The 14459-nt window shown below is 54.0% G+C and overlaps 1 protein-coding gene across 4 annotated transcripts in view; it reads left to right on the top strand.

The window, feature by feature from the left end:
• AUH (AU RNA binding methylglutaconyl-CoA hydratase) overlaps positions 1–14459 on the top strand; it is a 181581-nt gene that overhangs the window by 142982 nt on the left and 24140 nt on the right. Inside the window, exon 7 of one of the 4 annotated variants that reach the window (XM_036278524.1) lies at positions 12018–12229. The exons of the other annotated variants lie outside the window; for them this stretch is intronic. Coding sequence (XP_036134417.1) covers positions 12018–12211 — 194 coding nt within the window. The 3' untranslated portion in view covers positions 12212–12229. Of the gene's footprint in view, positions 1–12017; positions 12230–14459 lie in introns of those variants that run through there. 4 annotated transcript variants of the gene reach the window in all.

The following is a 14459-nucleotide window of genomic DNA, read 5'->3' as shown; positions in this document are numbered from 1 at the left end:
TTTAATCCTCACTGAAGGATATTTTTCCATTGATTTTTAGATAGAGTGGAAGGGAGAGAGAGAGAAAGAAAGAAACATCTATGTGAGATAGACATATCAATTGGCCGTCTCCTGCACGACCCTGACAGGGACCGGGTATCAGTTCTGCAACCGAGGTACGTGCCCTTGACTGGGAATTGAACCCAAGACTCCTTGGTCCTCTGGCCGCCGCTGTAACTGCTGAGCCAAACCGGCCAGGGATGCATTGTTTTTTTTAGACAATGTTACATTAATTTTCTCTCTGATTTTTGTTATTTCCTTCATTCTTCTAATTTTGGGCTTTGTGTGTTATTCTTTTTCTAGGTCTGTAAGTGTAAGATTAGATTACGTATTTGCGCTTTCTCTTGTTTTTGTCAGGCCTGTGTTTCTGTGAGTTTCTGCTCTCACCGTGTCCTGTGGATTTGGGGTAGTTGTGTTCCCATTTTCATTGGTCTCAGTGTGTCTTGATGTCTTTCCTGATCTTGCTGTTAGCCCTTCATTGTTTAGTAGTCTGTTGCTTAGCACCCACATGTCTCTGTGCCTTTCGGTTTTGTTCTTGTGATCGATTTCTAGTTTTATGCCATGACAATTGTTTCAGTCTCTTTAAACTTGTTTTGGGGCCAAACATGTGGCCTATCTTAGAAAATGTTCCATGTGCACTTTAAAAGAGGGTATATCAGCTGCTTTGGGATAAAATGCTCTGAAAATATCAATTAATATTTGCTTCATATATTCAGGTGCTTGTACCTCAGTTGTGTGAATACTTACAAGGGTTAGGTCCTTCTGTTAGGTCGATCCCTTCATCATTATGAAATGCCCTTCTTTGTGTCTTGTTATAACCTTTCTTTTAAAGTCTGTTTTGTCTGACGGAATATTGCTAGCTTTGCTTCCACTTCTCTTTGCATGAAGTACCCTTTCTGTCCCCGTATTTCTAGTCTGTGTGTTTCTTTGGATCTGAGGTGGTGTCTTGTAGACAGCATATATATGGGTTTGTTTTCTCATTCATTCAGTTACCTGTGTCTTTTAATTGGAGCACTTAGCTATTTTTTTTTTTTTATCCTCATCTAAGGACAATTTTCCATTTTTTGTTCAGGTAGAGTGGGAGGGAGAGAGAGGAAGAGAGAGAGAGAGAAACATCGACGTGAAAGGGACACATCGAGTGGTTGCCACCCGCACAACCAACCAGGGCCGGGGACGAACTGCAACGGTTCCTTAGTGGGAACCGAACCTGGTTCTCTCTGGACCCCAGGCCGATGCTCTGACCGCTGAGCAAACAGGGCAGGGTGGAGCATTAAACTGTTTACATGAAATGAATTATTCATTGGTATGTGCTTATTGCCATTTTTTAAGTGTTTACTGACTTTTTTTTATTTATTATTAGTTTCTGTTTCTTTCTTCTTCTCTTGTACATTGACTTTCTGCTGTGTTCTGTTTGGTTTCCTCTCTCTTTACTTCTTGTATTTCTCTTGCAGCTTTTCGGTCTGTAGCTCCCATGTGCTTCATATGCACCAGGACGTGTTGATAGCAGCCTGTTCGCTCTGACTGATGGTTATGGGGTCACTCACGTTGGAACACACTCCAAAGCACTACCACTTCTACTCAGCCCTTCCCCATCTGTTTTTGCCGTCACTTTTCACTTCTGTGTGCGTGTTTCCGTGTCTTTCGTAATTTATGGTTGTAAGTACATGTGCTCTTCCTGGTTCTCGTTGGTTGAGAACTGCTTTGGTTATACGTGTTTTTCTTCGTGAGTTCTTTTTTTCTTTTGGCCATATTTTCTGATTCATATTTTTATCTTCTTCTTCTTTAACGAGTCCCTTTAACCTTTCCTATGACACGGGTGTGGTTGGTGGTGATGAACTCCTTTAGCTTTTTCTTGTCTGGGAGGCTCTTTATCTCTCCCTCAGTTCTAAATGGTAGCACCGCGAGGTACCGGACTTTGGCTGTAGGCCTTTGCTTTTCGTCACTTTGGGATTTCATGCTGGAGCATTTGAGATCTTGCTCCCCAGTATAAGTCATCTTTTTGTTCAAAACAACTTACACATTTTTTTTTTAAGAGAAAATTTCATGCCTGCCCCTCTGTCCTGCAAACTTTCTGCTGAAAGCTCAGCTGGCAGTCTTACGGGGACTTCCCTGCTGGTGACTGCTTCTCTCCCTGCTTCCGAGTCTCGGTCTGTACCTTCGGCATTCGAGGTACGTGTCTCAGTGTGGGCCTCTGTGGGTCCATCTGGGCTGGGGCCGTGCTTCCCGGACTGCTGCATGTTTCCTTCTCCAGGCGAGGGGAGTCTCAGGCACTTCTTCAGGTAGGGTATCAGTCCCTTGTGATGGGAGTGTCGTTATGCTTCATGTCCCAGGGATCCATTAAGCTATGCTCAGTGTGGTGTTTGCTATTCTGATCGGGCGTTTTCTGTTATCTTGTTCAAATCATCGATTCAGCCCTCTGCTCATCTGATCTTTTCTTTCCAGTTTATGTTCTTCATTTCAGTTATTCTTCAGTTCTGACTGGTTCCTTTCTGTGGCTTCTACCTCTTCATGAAAATCCTCACTAAGCTCACCTAGTCTCCCTGTAAGTTCATTGAGTATCCTTAGAACCAGTGTGTTGAACTTGAATAGATCACGCGTGTGTTCCTGGAGCTGTGTCCTGTCCTTTCATTTAGGACATGTTTCTTTGTCTCCTCACTGGCCGCCACCCTGTGTGTGTTTCTACATGTAGGGAGAGCTGCTGAGTCTCCCATCCTGGCAGGGTGGCCTCAGGTGGTGGGGTCCTGTGGGGCCCAGTGGCAGTCTCCCTGGTCACAGAGTCTGCGCTCCAGGGGTCCCTGGTGGGGGCGGCTGTGCAGTGGCAGTGGGAGGGCCTGCCCGCACCTGACGGCGTGAGGAGACTCCCGCAGACCAGCCCTCTGCGGGTACGGCCCAGGATGGGGTCACTTTAGCAGGGCTCTGGTCCTGCCAAGCCCACTCCTCAGGCTCATCTGTGGAGCTGGCGAGTCCTGCTGGGTGTGGTCTGAAGGTGGCCACCTGGACTGTGGGTTCTGGGCCTCTGGGGAGGGGCTCCGGTGCAGGCCAAGTTCAGCCACTGCCTCTGTCAGCCTGGGGCCACGTGGTAGGAGCTAAACGTGGTCTGCGGTGCTCGCCGCCTCGCTGGGCCTGTAGGCCCTGGGAGAGGCTGTGCTGAATCCAAGGAGGCCTGCCACTGCTGCCAGGCTCCGGGCTGCTCAGAGCGGGGCTGCCATGCTGCTGCCCGCTGTTGCTTGTGGGGGTGGGCCTGTGTGAGTGGTGGGGAGTCCGCAGCACGGCCAAGGTCCGCTTCTTGTGCATAACAGCCGCCAATGTGGTTTCAGTGCGTGAGCTGGGTGGGGCCTCCAGGGTTGCCGGTTTGGGGCGGGCCGTGTTAGCCATGCAGACTCAGGTTTGCACCACCTGCGCCTACTGTCTGTTTGCTGGAAGGGCTCAAGAGAGAGCCATGGCACCTGCCAGCTCTCCAGTTCCCAGTAGAGTTCCCCCTGCAGCTCTCGCCTTGTAGCCAGACAGTCGAGTTCTTCCCCGTGTGTCCCGGGGGAGCTGCCATCTGCTGGCATTGAGGGCGAATGTCTGTGACAGGTGAGTCTGGGCGCAGGCCTGAAGAGGACGCTGGGTCTGCAGCAGCCCTGTCTCCCCTGGTGGAGGCCCTGCTGGCTCTCACAGCCAGTTGTGGGGACTCCTCTTTCCACTAGTCCTCTGAGCTGGGGAGCCCAGTGTGGGGCTGGGACCTCTTGCCCTCAGGGGGACCTACACAGCTGCGATATCCCTCCCGATTCTTACCATCTGCCACATGGGTTTGGGGCCAGCCCATTGCCCGTCTCTGCCTCCCTACCAGTCTCTAGGTGACTTCTCCCTGACCTCCTCAGGCACAGGACTTCTGTCCAGCTGTCGTCAGGCGGCTCTCAGGGCTGGCTCTGTGGCTCAGACGTGGTCCTGGGAGGAGGCGAGCCCGTGCTCCCTGCTCCGCCAGCCTGACCGGGAGCCCTGTGGACTTGGGTTGTCGTTCATGTCTCCAGCGGGAGTGACCACTGTGTGCTTTGCTTCGGATCTTTGTCCTCTTTTACTACCTCTGATACCAGACCCTGGGTAATCATTCATTTCTCCTTCTGCTCCAGTTAGGCAATTATATTCTTGTGCTGACTGACTCCCACCAGGACGTCACCCGGCCAGGGATAGCGGTTTGACAGCCACGCATTTTGTCTCTGCAGGGTGGTGGCTCGCCCTCAGGGTCACATGGGCCGCAGAACCAGATGACCTAACCCCCCCCCCACCCCCCCATGTGCTTGTGGGTGCAGGTAGCGTTGACCTGCCCACCCCTCCGCTTTCTGACTGTTAAATGAGGGTGATCACAGTCGTGGCCTCACAGGGTCCCTGTAGAGATATGAGATGTGTTACATTACATAGCACGTAATGAGTTCTCAATAAATAGTGGCTATTTGTTTATTATTCGTTGTGTTGCTTTGCCAGGGGCTTCGCATTTCCCATGTGGCATGCCTCAGGTAAGGAGGGAGAGAGCACGCCCACCCTCAGGCCCCCCCAGCTGCTTGTTGAGCATAGCCACATTGTTGTGCATCTGCGTTCTTCAACTGCACTGGTACTGTGGTTTCACTCACTCGCGTCTTGTTATACAGAGAGGAACGTCTGGAGAGTCAGTGTTTCCCACTTGCCTGTTCTTTTCATAAAAATTCCCCTCCTTTCACAAAAACAAAACGCCCAGGCCCAGGTGTGCGAGCAGCAGGCAGCCCGTGTGTGCTGGTGGAGCTCGGTCCGTGCGTCTGGAGCCCTGGTGTGCTAGGGCACGTCCTCTGCGTCCGCCGGGGGCTGGCCCTGGCACTTTTCCCAGCGAGCTGTCTGGGGTGGGCTCCTCGCCTTTCCCTCTGCAGCTTTCAAGGGGAACAGTTAGCATGTTTGCTCACCTCCTTGATCGTGAAAGAATGAAAGATGACTTTGAAGTTTCAGAAAATACTCCGAGTGTGATCTGGGGGAAAACCTTTTTGGTAAAGGACAGACGGGCAGAAGAAAGGGTGACCTTTATAGTGTGTGCAGCTTAATCAGCTCTGGTGCCATGCCAGCAGCCACCTTGTTCCCAGCTCTGTGCGCCCCCGCCCCCGGGGAGGCAGGAGTGACGGGGCGCCCCTCTCAAGTGGGTTGTTGGGAGGCTGTGTCTTCCGTCTTGTGCGTTCTCTGTCTTGAACTGCTTCCCTCAGGGAGCAGCCACCTGCCATGTCGAGAGGCAGCCCTGAGGAGCAGCTCACGTGGTGGCCACGAGGGTCTGCTGAGCACCCAGTGAAGGAGCCAGAGGCAGAGGGCCAGGAGCTCCGGCCGCCGCTTCTGGGTGCCTGACCCACAGACACTGTGAAAGATTAAATGTGTGTTGTTGTAGGCCACTGAATTTGGGGGTGACTTACAGTGCACCTTGACTAACTAAAATAGCGTTGCTTCTTCAGTTTCCCCCAAAGCACACCCTGCATGGTTTATGCTTTACCTTGTTGGCCGTGTCTTTGGGTTAGATAATATCAGTGCAATTATTTCTACTGTTTCAGAGATTTAAAAAAATGTAAGGTGCTAGGTAGAACTCATGAAGGGTGGACTTCGAGATATCTACAGAAATGAAGCTATTAAATTGGCTAACTCATTTCAGTATTTATGTGATTTATCCAGTGACATGAACATGATTCCTGATAAATATCACTGTTAAACAAAACTAAGAAGACTTTCTCTGAGGCTGTCAGGAGTGCACGTGTGTGCATGCATATTCATCCCCATTTCCTACCGTCATTGTAGGCGATGTGCAGGAGGGCCCGGAAGGGCCATGGTGCTTTGTGAAGGTCTGCCCCTGGACAGCAGGCTCTTCGTGAGCGCCCTCCGCACTGGGCCGGGGTTGCGCGGAAGGCGGAGCAGTCCCTGTTTCGGTCCGTTCGCAGTTCGCAGCGTGAGAATGGGTGGATCGTGGGTATCTGGTGGCTCCCATGTCCCTGTCCGACACAACAGAGGCTGCCTGACTGTAGGACAGCCCCTTGCGCGTGCGCACAGCCTCTCCCCCGCTTCATGCCACATGGGCCCCGCCAGACAGCGTGCTGCGGGGCGGCGCGGGCCCTGACCTCCGCTGCAGGCGTGGGAGTGGGCCGTGTGGATCTGAACAAGGCTTCTCCGGCTTTGCAACAGATACAAACATCGCGGCCAAAAAGGGCTCATGGAAATTAGACTTAGACTGTCCAGTGCCGTGGCTGCTGACCACAGGGACTGCTTACATTGACGTGGATTAAAACTAAACCTTCAGCCACGCTAGTCATGTTCCGTGTACCGCACGTGGCTGGTGACCCTGTGTTGGACAGCCCGGGCACAGACCGCCCCCATCACAGGACGTTCTGTCGGACCATGCAACGTCACACCGGCTTGCGGGGAGCCCTCGCCTGCGCTGATGAGTCCTGCCTGCCTGCCTTCTTCGTCCCGTCAGGGGCGTCCTTGTGTGCGGGTGGGGGTTCCCAAGAGGCCCGGCAGAGTGGCAGGGAGGGCACACGCCACAGCCGTCTCTAAGGTCGTTTTAAACAGGGCTTTCCGTTGCATCTGGTATATAACAGTATGTTTCAGAAATTAAAAAAATATATATAACAGTGCTTCAGCAAACACTTGTGAAAAGTGGACGTAAACATTTTTAAACGAATGTAATTTTGTCTTCAATGAATAAAACTTTGGTACATCTCTTTATCAGTGAAGAGGCTACATCAAAGCTTTCTATAATAAATAGGAATGAAAACTTTATCGCAAAGGTTTTAATTTCTTGCCTGCCAGCTTAATTTGATCTGGCAAAAAAAAAAATTATATCCAGTCTTTTTCACCTTTGCCCTAATTCTTCAGGGTTTCTAAGCTTTTGCTGAACTCGCTTTAGCACAAGCCACGTGGAAGTCAAGCTGGTGTGTTTCAGGCAGGTTCTGCGGGGCTCAGCCAGTTAGGTGTTTCTGCTCATGATCCCTGTTCCCCCCTCCCCCTCTGGGGGTGTGTGTGTGTGTGTGTGTGTGTGTGTGTGTGTTTCCTCGTTGCTTCACAACAGCCTCGGGGAATAGAAAGCATTACAACACTTCAAACATTGGTCACAATTGGAGGATAAATATCTTTATGCTTCTGCATGATTGTGACACATCTGTTACGAGGCCAGTGGACATGCCCTGTTTGTGCACGAGCGCGTCCTCTCTGGCCCCGGGCTCACTGTAAAGAGCGGTCCCTTCTGTAAGCACCAGGCCTGAGCTGTCAGGAGTGGCTGCTGGTGCCCTGGAGAGGCAGCGGCACCGGGACCCACAGCCGACGTTCCCCTGCAGTGTCCTCCAGCTCCAGGAATGTGACCTGAGCGGGCTTTCTGTGTATGAGAGCATTAGAAGTAGTTCGAAGGTGTGTTTACGCGTAGACATCAGAGACCACGTCTGATTCTGTCCAGAGACGCCCTCCTGCAGTGTTCACGTCACTTCCGGCGTCCAGTGATTGCCGTGAGCGCCCCTTTGAGCATGGCTTCCTTTCTGACGAAGTCATAAGAAAAGGGGAGAGATAAAGGCTAAAAAAGAACCCTCCTCAAAGTAAAAACAAAAAAAATACTTGCCTTCGTCTTGTTTGTAAAAATTACAAAAACATGACTTACAATCCAAAGCTGTATATTGTGTGCCACGATTTACATTTTACATTATAATTGATTGTCAGATGCTAAACGAAGCTTGTTGTAAATTGTTTAGATGCATGCACATGGAACAAAGGGGAGGAGTACCTGGATTTTGACTGCTGCGTCTCCCGTGGCCCTGGGGCCGTGTGCCCACCAGGCAGCGGGGAGGGCGCATGGCGCGGAAGCCCGTGGCTGGCCTTCTCTGGCCAAAACAGGGTCGCTGCGTTTAAGCCACTGTGGATATAGAGGTTGCCACTTTAAATGTATTGTCAGTGGTACAATCCCCAGGCACCATTTCTCTAGGGAAAAATAACTTCTTGATGCCTTCTCAAAGTCAGGTTAGATGATGGAAGAAAATTCGAGCAGGAATAGGACATTTTAAATATATTTTCATTGTATCCAAATAACACATAAACATGAAAACAGTTTGTTACATATTTGAAATAGTTGTTTTCATTCTCCCTAAGGAACGGAGTGCCAGTTTTAGGTTCCGGGCGACGTGAGCACACGCAGGAAGGTGACCTTCCCCTCTGCAAGGACAGCGGACGAGCGAAGCAGCGAGGGGGAGGGAAGTTGTTGGCCAGCACTCACTCGCCCTGGAATGGCACCCTTCGCCCTCCCCTTCTCTTCCTTCCTGCTGCCCGGTCTGCAGACACAGCGCAGACCGCGAGACAGCCTGAGAACAGGTGTAGGCTCAGGTGGCAGGGGCTCACGGGGCCACTTCTGACCTTACATGGCCTTGAGAAAACTGGTCCCTGATTTCGTGGGCAACTTAAGAAGATTCAAGGAAGTGGTTAGACCAAAGCAATAACATTGTAGGTCTTGTTAAAGAAGCTGGGTGGGCCCTGGCTGGTTTGGCTCAGCAGTTAGAGCTCCAGCCTGCGGTCCAGAGAGACCTGGGTTCAGTTCCCGCTAAGGGCACGTACCTCAGTTGCGGTTTGTCCCCGGCCCCGGTTGGGGTTGTGTGGGTGGCAACCACTCGATGTGTCTCTCTCTCTCTCTTTCCCTCCCTCTCTCCCTCCCGCTCTATCTGAAGATGAATGCAAACATGTCCTCAGGGAGGATAAAGAAGAAAAAAGCGCCAGGTGTAATGAAGTGGGCAGTGGACACTTGCGGGTCCAGCAGTGCACACGGCCGTGCTCACTGCCAGAGAGCGATTGCCATGCTCGTTGCGAATGCTCCTGTTTCTGTGTTTGTTTTTGGTTCATTCTCATCCAAGGATATTTTTCCATTGATGTTTAGACAGAGTGAAAGGGAAGGAGGAGGGAGAGAGAAACATCAATGGGTTGCCTCTCACATGACCCTGACTGGGGCCAGAGATCAAACCTGTAACCCAGGTGCGTGCCCTTGACCAGGAATGGAACCAGCAACCCCTTGGTCCACGCGCCGACGCCCTCACCGCGGAGCCTCACCGGCCAGGGCGTTAGTGGTCATTCTGGATGCTCAGCCTCTGTTGGAAAGAAGGTGCAGGACATGCACATGGACTCAGGGTTGCCGTGAGCGTCCTGATTGTGACGTGAGCAGAGTGTGAGGTCTCACTGCAGCTCTCCTGAGGGACCAGGTCCGGGGAAGCGGCTGGACCCGGGCTGGGCAGGACTGGTTTGGAGCATGCTGTGAGGCCAGCCAGCACGGCGTCATCTGAGACCACGACGGCCATGCTGAAAGGGCTGTGCAGCCAGTCTGGGGCGTTCTCAGCAGCCAGAGGGAAGGCGGGCAGTCCGACGGAGATGGCGCAGTGGGTTCCGGCGTGTCCCCTGTGCTAGATCTGCACCTTCACGACGGTTCTCGGTGGTCAGAAAGCCTATTGCTGACCTCTGATGATGTAGGAAGCACCTTTTGTTTTGAAAATTAGTAAATAAAGGAAAAGAACCATTGAAACTGCAAAAATTTATTTTTGTATTATTGGTAGACCACAAGCAAAAGAAACAAAAGACACCCATTCTGAGTGTTTTCACCCTGTTGTTTTGTCTGTGCCGTTAGGCAGTGGTTCAGAGCTACCTACTTCCAGAACCTCAGTGCCAAGAGGAGAGTTGGATTTGGACATGACAGTGGGCACTTGCAGTTCTACCCATGTTGTCACCAACCAACACGCCAAGCTTCCGTTTCACCAGTAAACAGTTAGCATGCTTTGTGTTCATTGTGTGTTTCGTGCCACACAGAAGGAAACACAATTCCAACGTGATAGATTTGTTTTCTCCACATAGACATACCCCCTAATGAATTCACTACTTGTTGAAGAATTAGGTCATTGGTATTTAAAACACTAAATACTATGCAGAAATCATACTAGACTGTTCTATAGTATTTTACGAAACTGGTAGAGCTCTTGGATTGGCTGCAAAAATATTATTTTTCCCGTTTAGAATGGTAGATTCGTCTGGCCAGTGTGGCTTAGTGGTTGAGCATCGACCCATGCACCAAGAGGTCGCTGGTTCAATTCCTGGTCGGGGCACATGCCCAGGTTGTGGGCCTGATCCCCAGTGGAGGGCATGCAGGAGGCGGCCCATCGATGTTCTCTCTCATCGATGTTTTTTTCTCTCTCCCTCTCCCTTCCTCTCTTGCTAAAATCAGTAAAGAAAAAAATATTTAAAGAAAAAGAAAAAGAATGGTAGATCCTTAGGATCCTGATATTTTCTACTCAGCCGTGTTCAAGCACAGAAAACCTGCTCCAGGAGCTGCGACACACACTTCCTGTCCATCGCTGTGGACCGTCTGCAGGACTGCATTTCAGCTCTCTGTCTGTGGTTGCATCTACAGTCTTCCTCCCTCCCTTCTCCCAGCACCCTCATGGTAACTCCTAGGGCTTCAGCTTCAGCAGTAACATCTCCATTCTGAGTGTAGGTTCCCTGCACCTCACTGCAGCTCCCCGACCTTCCATTGTCCTTGGACCTCATCGAATCGTCAAGTCTGTCAGTCTCTGCCATGTCCCTCCTCTCCCACCCAGCTTAGATTTTATGATCCTGAGTGACGACGACTTTCTTCACAATGACTTCAACTCTCTCCACACCAACTTCACAGGGGAACCGTGAGGGTTCAATGAGCAAATTCATATGCAGGAAAGGTCTGCTCAGTGAATATCAACTGTTGCTGTTACTTGCTTCTCTCCTCCTCTTGAGCTTGTCCAGCAAAGTAGCAGCTGCCTGTTCTGGGCCCACCCCATGCTGGCTCATCTCATGACCACAGATCTCAAGTGCTCAATTAATCCTGCCCAGAAATCCTTTCAGATTTCTTCAGTCTTTTTGCCTTCTGCTCTTCAAACCGTGTGTCCAGGTGTCTTTGCTCCGTCCGTCTGTACTCGCAGACACTTGGGTGTCGACAGCAGGGAGCCCTGTCTCAGGCAGCCTAGGCAGGAAGAACGTGCTGTGATGCCACACAGAGAAAGGCAGAGCCGGGGTCGGGAAGTCCAGCGACTCGGTGGCCTCCTTCTCTTGTGCCGTCTTCAATTTGAGGATTCGGCTTTCGCTGTCCCGGTCCCGGGCCCGGGTGGCTGCCACGGCTCCAGCGTGCAGACAGGACAGCGTTGTGGAAGGAGACCCCTGGGTGTCTTCATTTCGCTGTCCCGGTCCCGGGCCCGGGTGGCTGCACGGCTCCAGCGTGCAGACAGGACAGCGTCGTGGAAGGAGACCCCTGGGTGTCTTCATTTTGGCGAGAGGATCTTCCCCAGAAGAGCCTGCTCACTCACTTTGCCGGAAGAGGGCTGGCTAGTGGCAGGGGCGGGTAGGTGTCCAGAGTGGATGGCTGCAGCTGAGCACCCCTGCCCTGCACTCTGCCCTTCTCAGGATCTAGCTGACCCTCCTCGGCTCCTTTCTCTGTAAAGTCTCCCTAGGTGATCTCTTCCAGGCCCCTGGCTGTGAACGCCGCCTGTATGATAGTGACCATTAGAGAACAGACCGTGTATCCAGTCACGCGACACACCAGGGCACGCCCCGTTGCCTCCCGACTCCCGTGTCAGGAGCAGCACCACCCTCTGTTCATGCACCTAAAGCAGAAACCTGGGCTCCGGTCGATTTCCTTCTCACAGCCGTTCACGGGCAGTCCGACCTCACTGCCCCCGCTCGCAGCCCCTGCCCTCTCCTTGGCCGTCCCGGCGCAGCCCCTGCCCGCGCACCAGCTGGGCCGAGCGGCAGCTCCTCCTGGGCACCCTGGTTCCATCTGCCCCTGGCATCTCTTCCAAGCTCACAGAGGGTCTCCTAACACACAAATCGTGTCGCTTGCCACTCAGAACCCTCCAGTGTCCTCGCAGATACAGACGTGAGTCTACAGGGCGTCTGAGGGGTGTGCACCCTGCCTGTCCCGCCTCACTCCTGCCCCTCCCCTCACATCCTCCTCCCAGGAGCTCCGGTGACCTCGGCTTCCCCGCGTGGCTTTCGCACGGCTGGCCCATCGTCCCGTGTCCTGCCTGATCTTCACATGGCTGCCCTGTCAGCACCCAGACGCGGGCTTCACATCTGTCCAGCAGGCCCTGCGCACCACCCAGCCTCCGTCAGTCATCTGGAAACTGTTTCAGAACGTTCTTCCCTGCCTTAGATTCTCTCCATCATACGCACAACAGCCTCAGCTCTCTCCCGGGTGCTGACATATTGCTCCTTTCCTTTCCCTCTTGCCTTTAAGATGATGGGCTTCCTGGAACAGATGTCTTTCCAGTCCACCCCTGTGTGTTCAGCACCTGGGACAGCGCCCAGCCCCCATTAGGTCGCTCTGCCAATGAATTAGTGACTGAACAAATGACATTTTATTTGCAAAAAGTAAAACATGAACTCCCATTGAGCTTTCTGTGTTTTAGAAAGAGAACAAAACTGATTATGCTACTGCATCATTTGTGACATTGAAAAGCACGTAAGGGAAATGGACTCTGGCTCCCTAAACGGACAGGAACTGTGTGGGGAGGTTCCCAGCACTTACATGGCTGGGGAGCAGTGCCCACGGCACAGCAGGGGCAGGCAGTCCCCTCCGTGTCTGGGGAGCAGTGCCCACGGCACAGCAGGGGCAGGCAGTCCCCTCCGTGTCTGGAGAGCAGTGCCCACGGCACAGCAGGGGCAGGCAGTCCCCTCCGTGTCTGGGGAGCAGTGCCCACGGCACAGCAGGGGCAGGCAGTCCCCTCCGTGTCTGGAGAGCAGTGCCCACGGCACAGCAGGGGCAGGCAGTCCCCTCCGTGTCTGGGGAGCAGTGCCCACGGCACAGCAGGGGCAGGCAGTCCCCTCCGTGTCTGGGGAGCAGTGCCCACGGCACAGCAGGGGCAGGCAGTCCCCTCCGTGTCTGGAGAGCAGTGCCCACGGCACAGCAGGGGCAGGCCGTCCCCTCCGTGTCTGGGGAGCAGTGCCCACGGCACAGCAGGGGCAGGCCGTCCCCTCCGTGTCTGGAGAGCAGTGCCCACGGCACAGCAGGGGCAGGCCGTCCCCTCCGTGTCTGGAGAGCAGTGCCCACGGCACAGCAGGGGCAGGCCGTCCCCTCCGTGTCTGGAGAGCAGTGCCCACGGCACAGCAGGGGCAGGCCGTCCCCTCCGTGTCTGGGGAGCAGTGCCCACGGCACAGCAGGGGCAGGCCGTCCCCTCCGTGTCTGGAGAGCAGTGCCCACGGCACAGCAGGGGCAGGCCGTCCCCTCCGTGTCTGGAGAGCAGTGCCCACGGCACAGCAGGGGCAGGCCGTCCGCTCTGTGGTTGGTGTCCCAACACAGGAGTCAGCAGCCCTTCGGGTCACTGCCCTGCATTGCCTCTGAGCTCGGGACGTCTTCCTGTTACAAGGTCACCCATTCGGGACACCCAGGTCTGAGGAATAACGCCCCGCGCACCAGACCTGACTGGGATGCCTGTCTAGCTGTGCCGGCAGAGAGCAGGGTCGGTCCCTCCGACCCCACTGGGGAGCTTTTGTCCCAGGCTGCATAGGGGAGTCTCTGAGCGACCAGGATTTAACCAGGAGGGTGAACCCAGTGGCAGGCCTGGACAGCTTTGGGGATTCGTTTTGCAATTTCTCTCTGAGCCAGTTGATGCCTGACTGCCGACAGTATGAAAATGTGCTTTCCTCCTTCCTTGTCCTGGCTCACGGTGACCGTAGCGTGTCCTCAATCCCAGACCTTCCACAGCCTGCAGAAGATGCCGTCGGACGCTCGGTGGCTTCCTTCCTGCCCCTCAGCAGACCCCGGGTCCCGCCACGCCCAGGCCCCCGGGGTCTGGCCCCGCTGCTCTCCGGCGACGCCTGCTGCGGCTCACGCCTCCCTGTCCTGTGTGTCACCCTCGGCCTCCCCTGCTCCCCTGCCTCCACGCCCGGTCACCGCCAAGCCCTCCTCAGGTCCCATGTGGGCGGTGCCCGCCACTCCCCGACCTGCACCTGCTGTCCACCAGTGTTTGCGTGAGCCTCCAGGCGCAGGGAGCTGCAGGGTGCTCCTGAGTGAGCACGTGCCCTGTCCCTCGGAAGTGAGGCCCGGAGAGGAGTCCCAGGACGGCTCTTCTGGAGTGCCCCACTCTTTTGGGCACGGGAGCTCTGGGGCTTGATTCCAACGCCCCCCCTCAGGCTGCACAGCTGTGGGCCCTCAGGACACAGAGCCGCAGGCCCCACCCCGCGGTTGCCTGTGGTCAGGGACCTGCAGCCTCTCCTCGAGCATCCCGCTGGGGTGCTTGCTATCCCCACACCGGCGTCTCCTTGTCACTCTGAGGTACTCGCGTGCAGATTCGCGGAACCCCGCAGAAAACCCTTCTCTTGTAGGTGACAAAGTAACTCAGGAGTAGTTTTTTTGTGGAAGCAAAACAGGCTGTAAATTCCTGCCCCCAAGAACAGGTGAG

Source organism: Molossus molossus, unplaced genomic scaffold, assembly GCF_014108415.1.
Source record: "Molossus molossus isolate mMolMol1 unplaced genomic scaffold, mMolMol1.p scaffold_m16_p_29, whole genome shotgun sequence".
In the NCBI taxonomy this organism is placed as follows: domain Eukaryota; kingdom Metazoa; phylum Chordata; class Mammalia; order Chiroptera; family Molossidae; genus Molossus; species Molossus molossus.
This window is presented reverse-complemented; position numbering and strand designations above follow the sequence as displayed.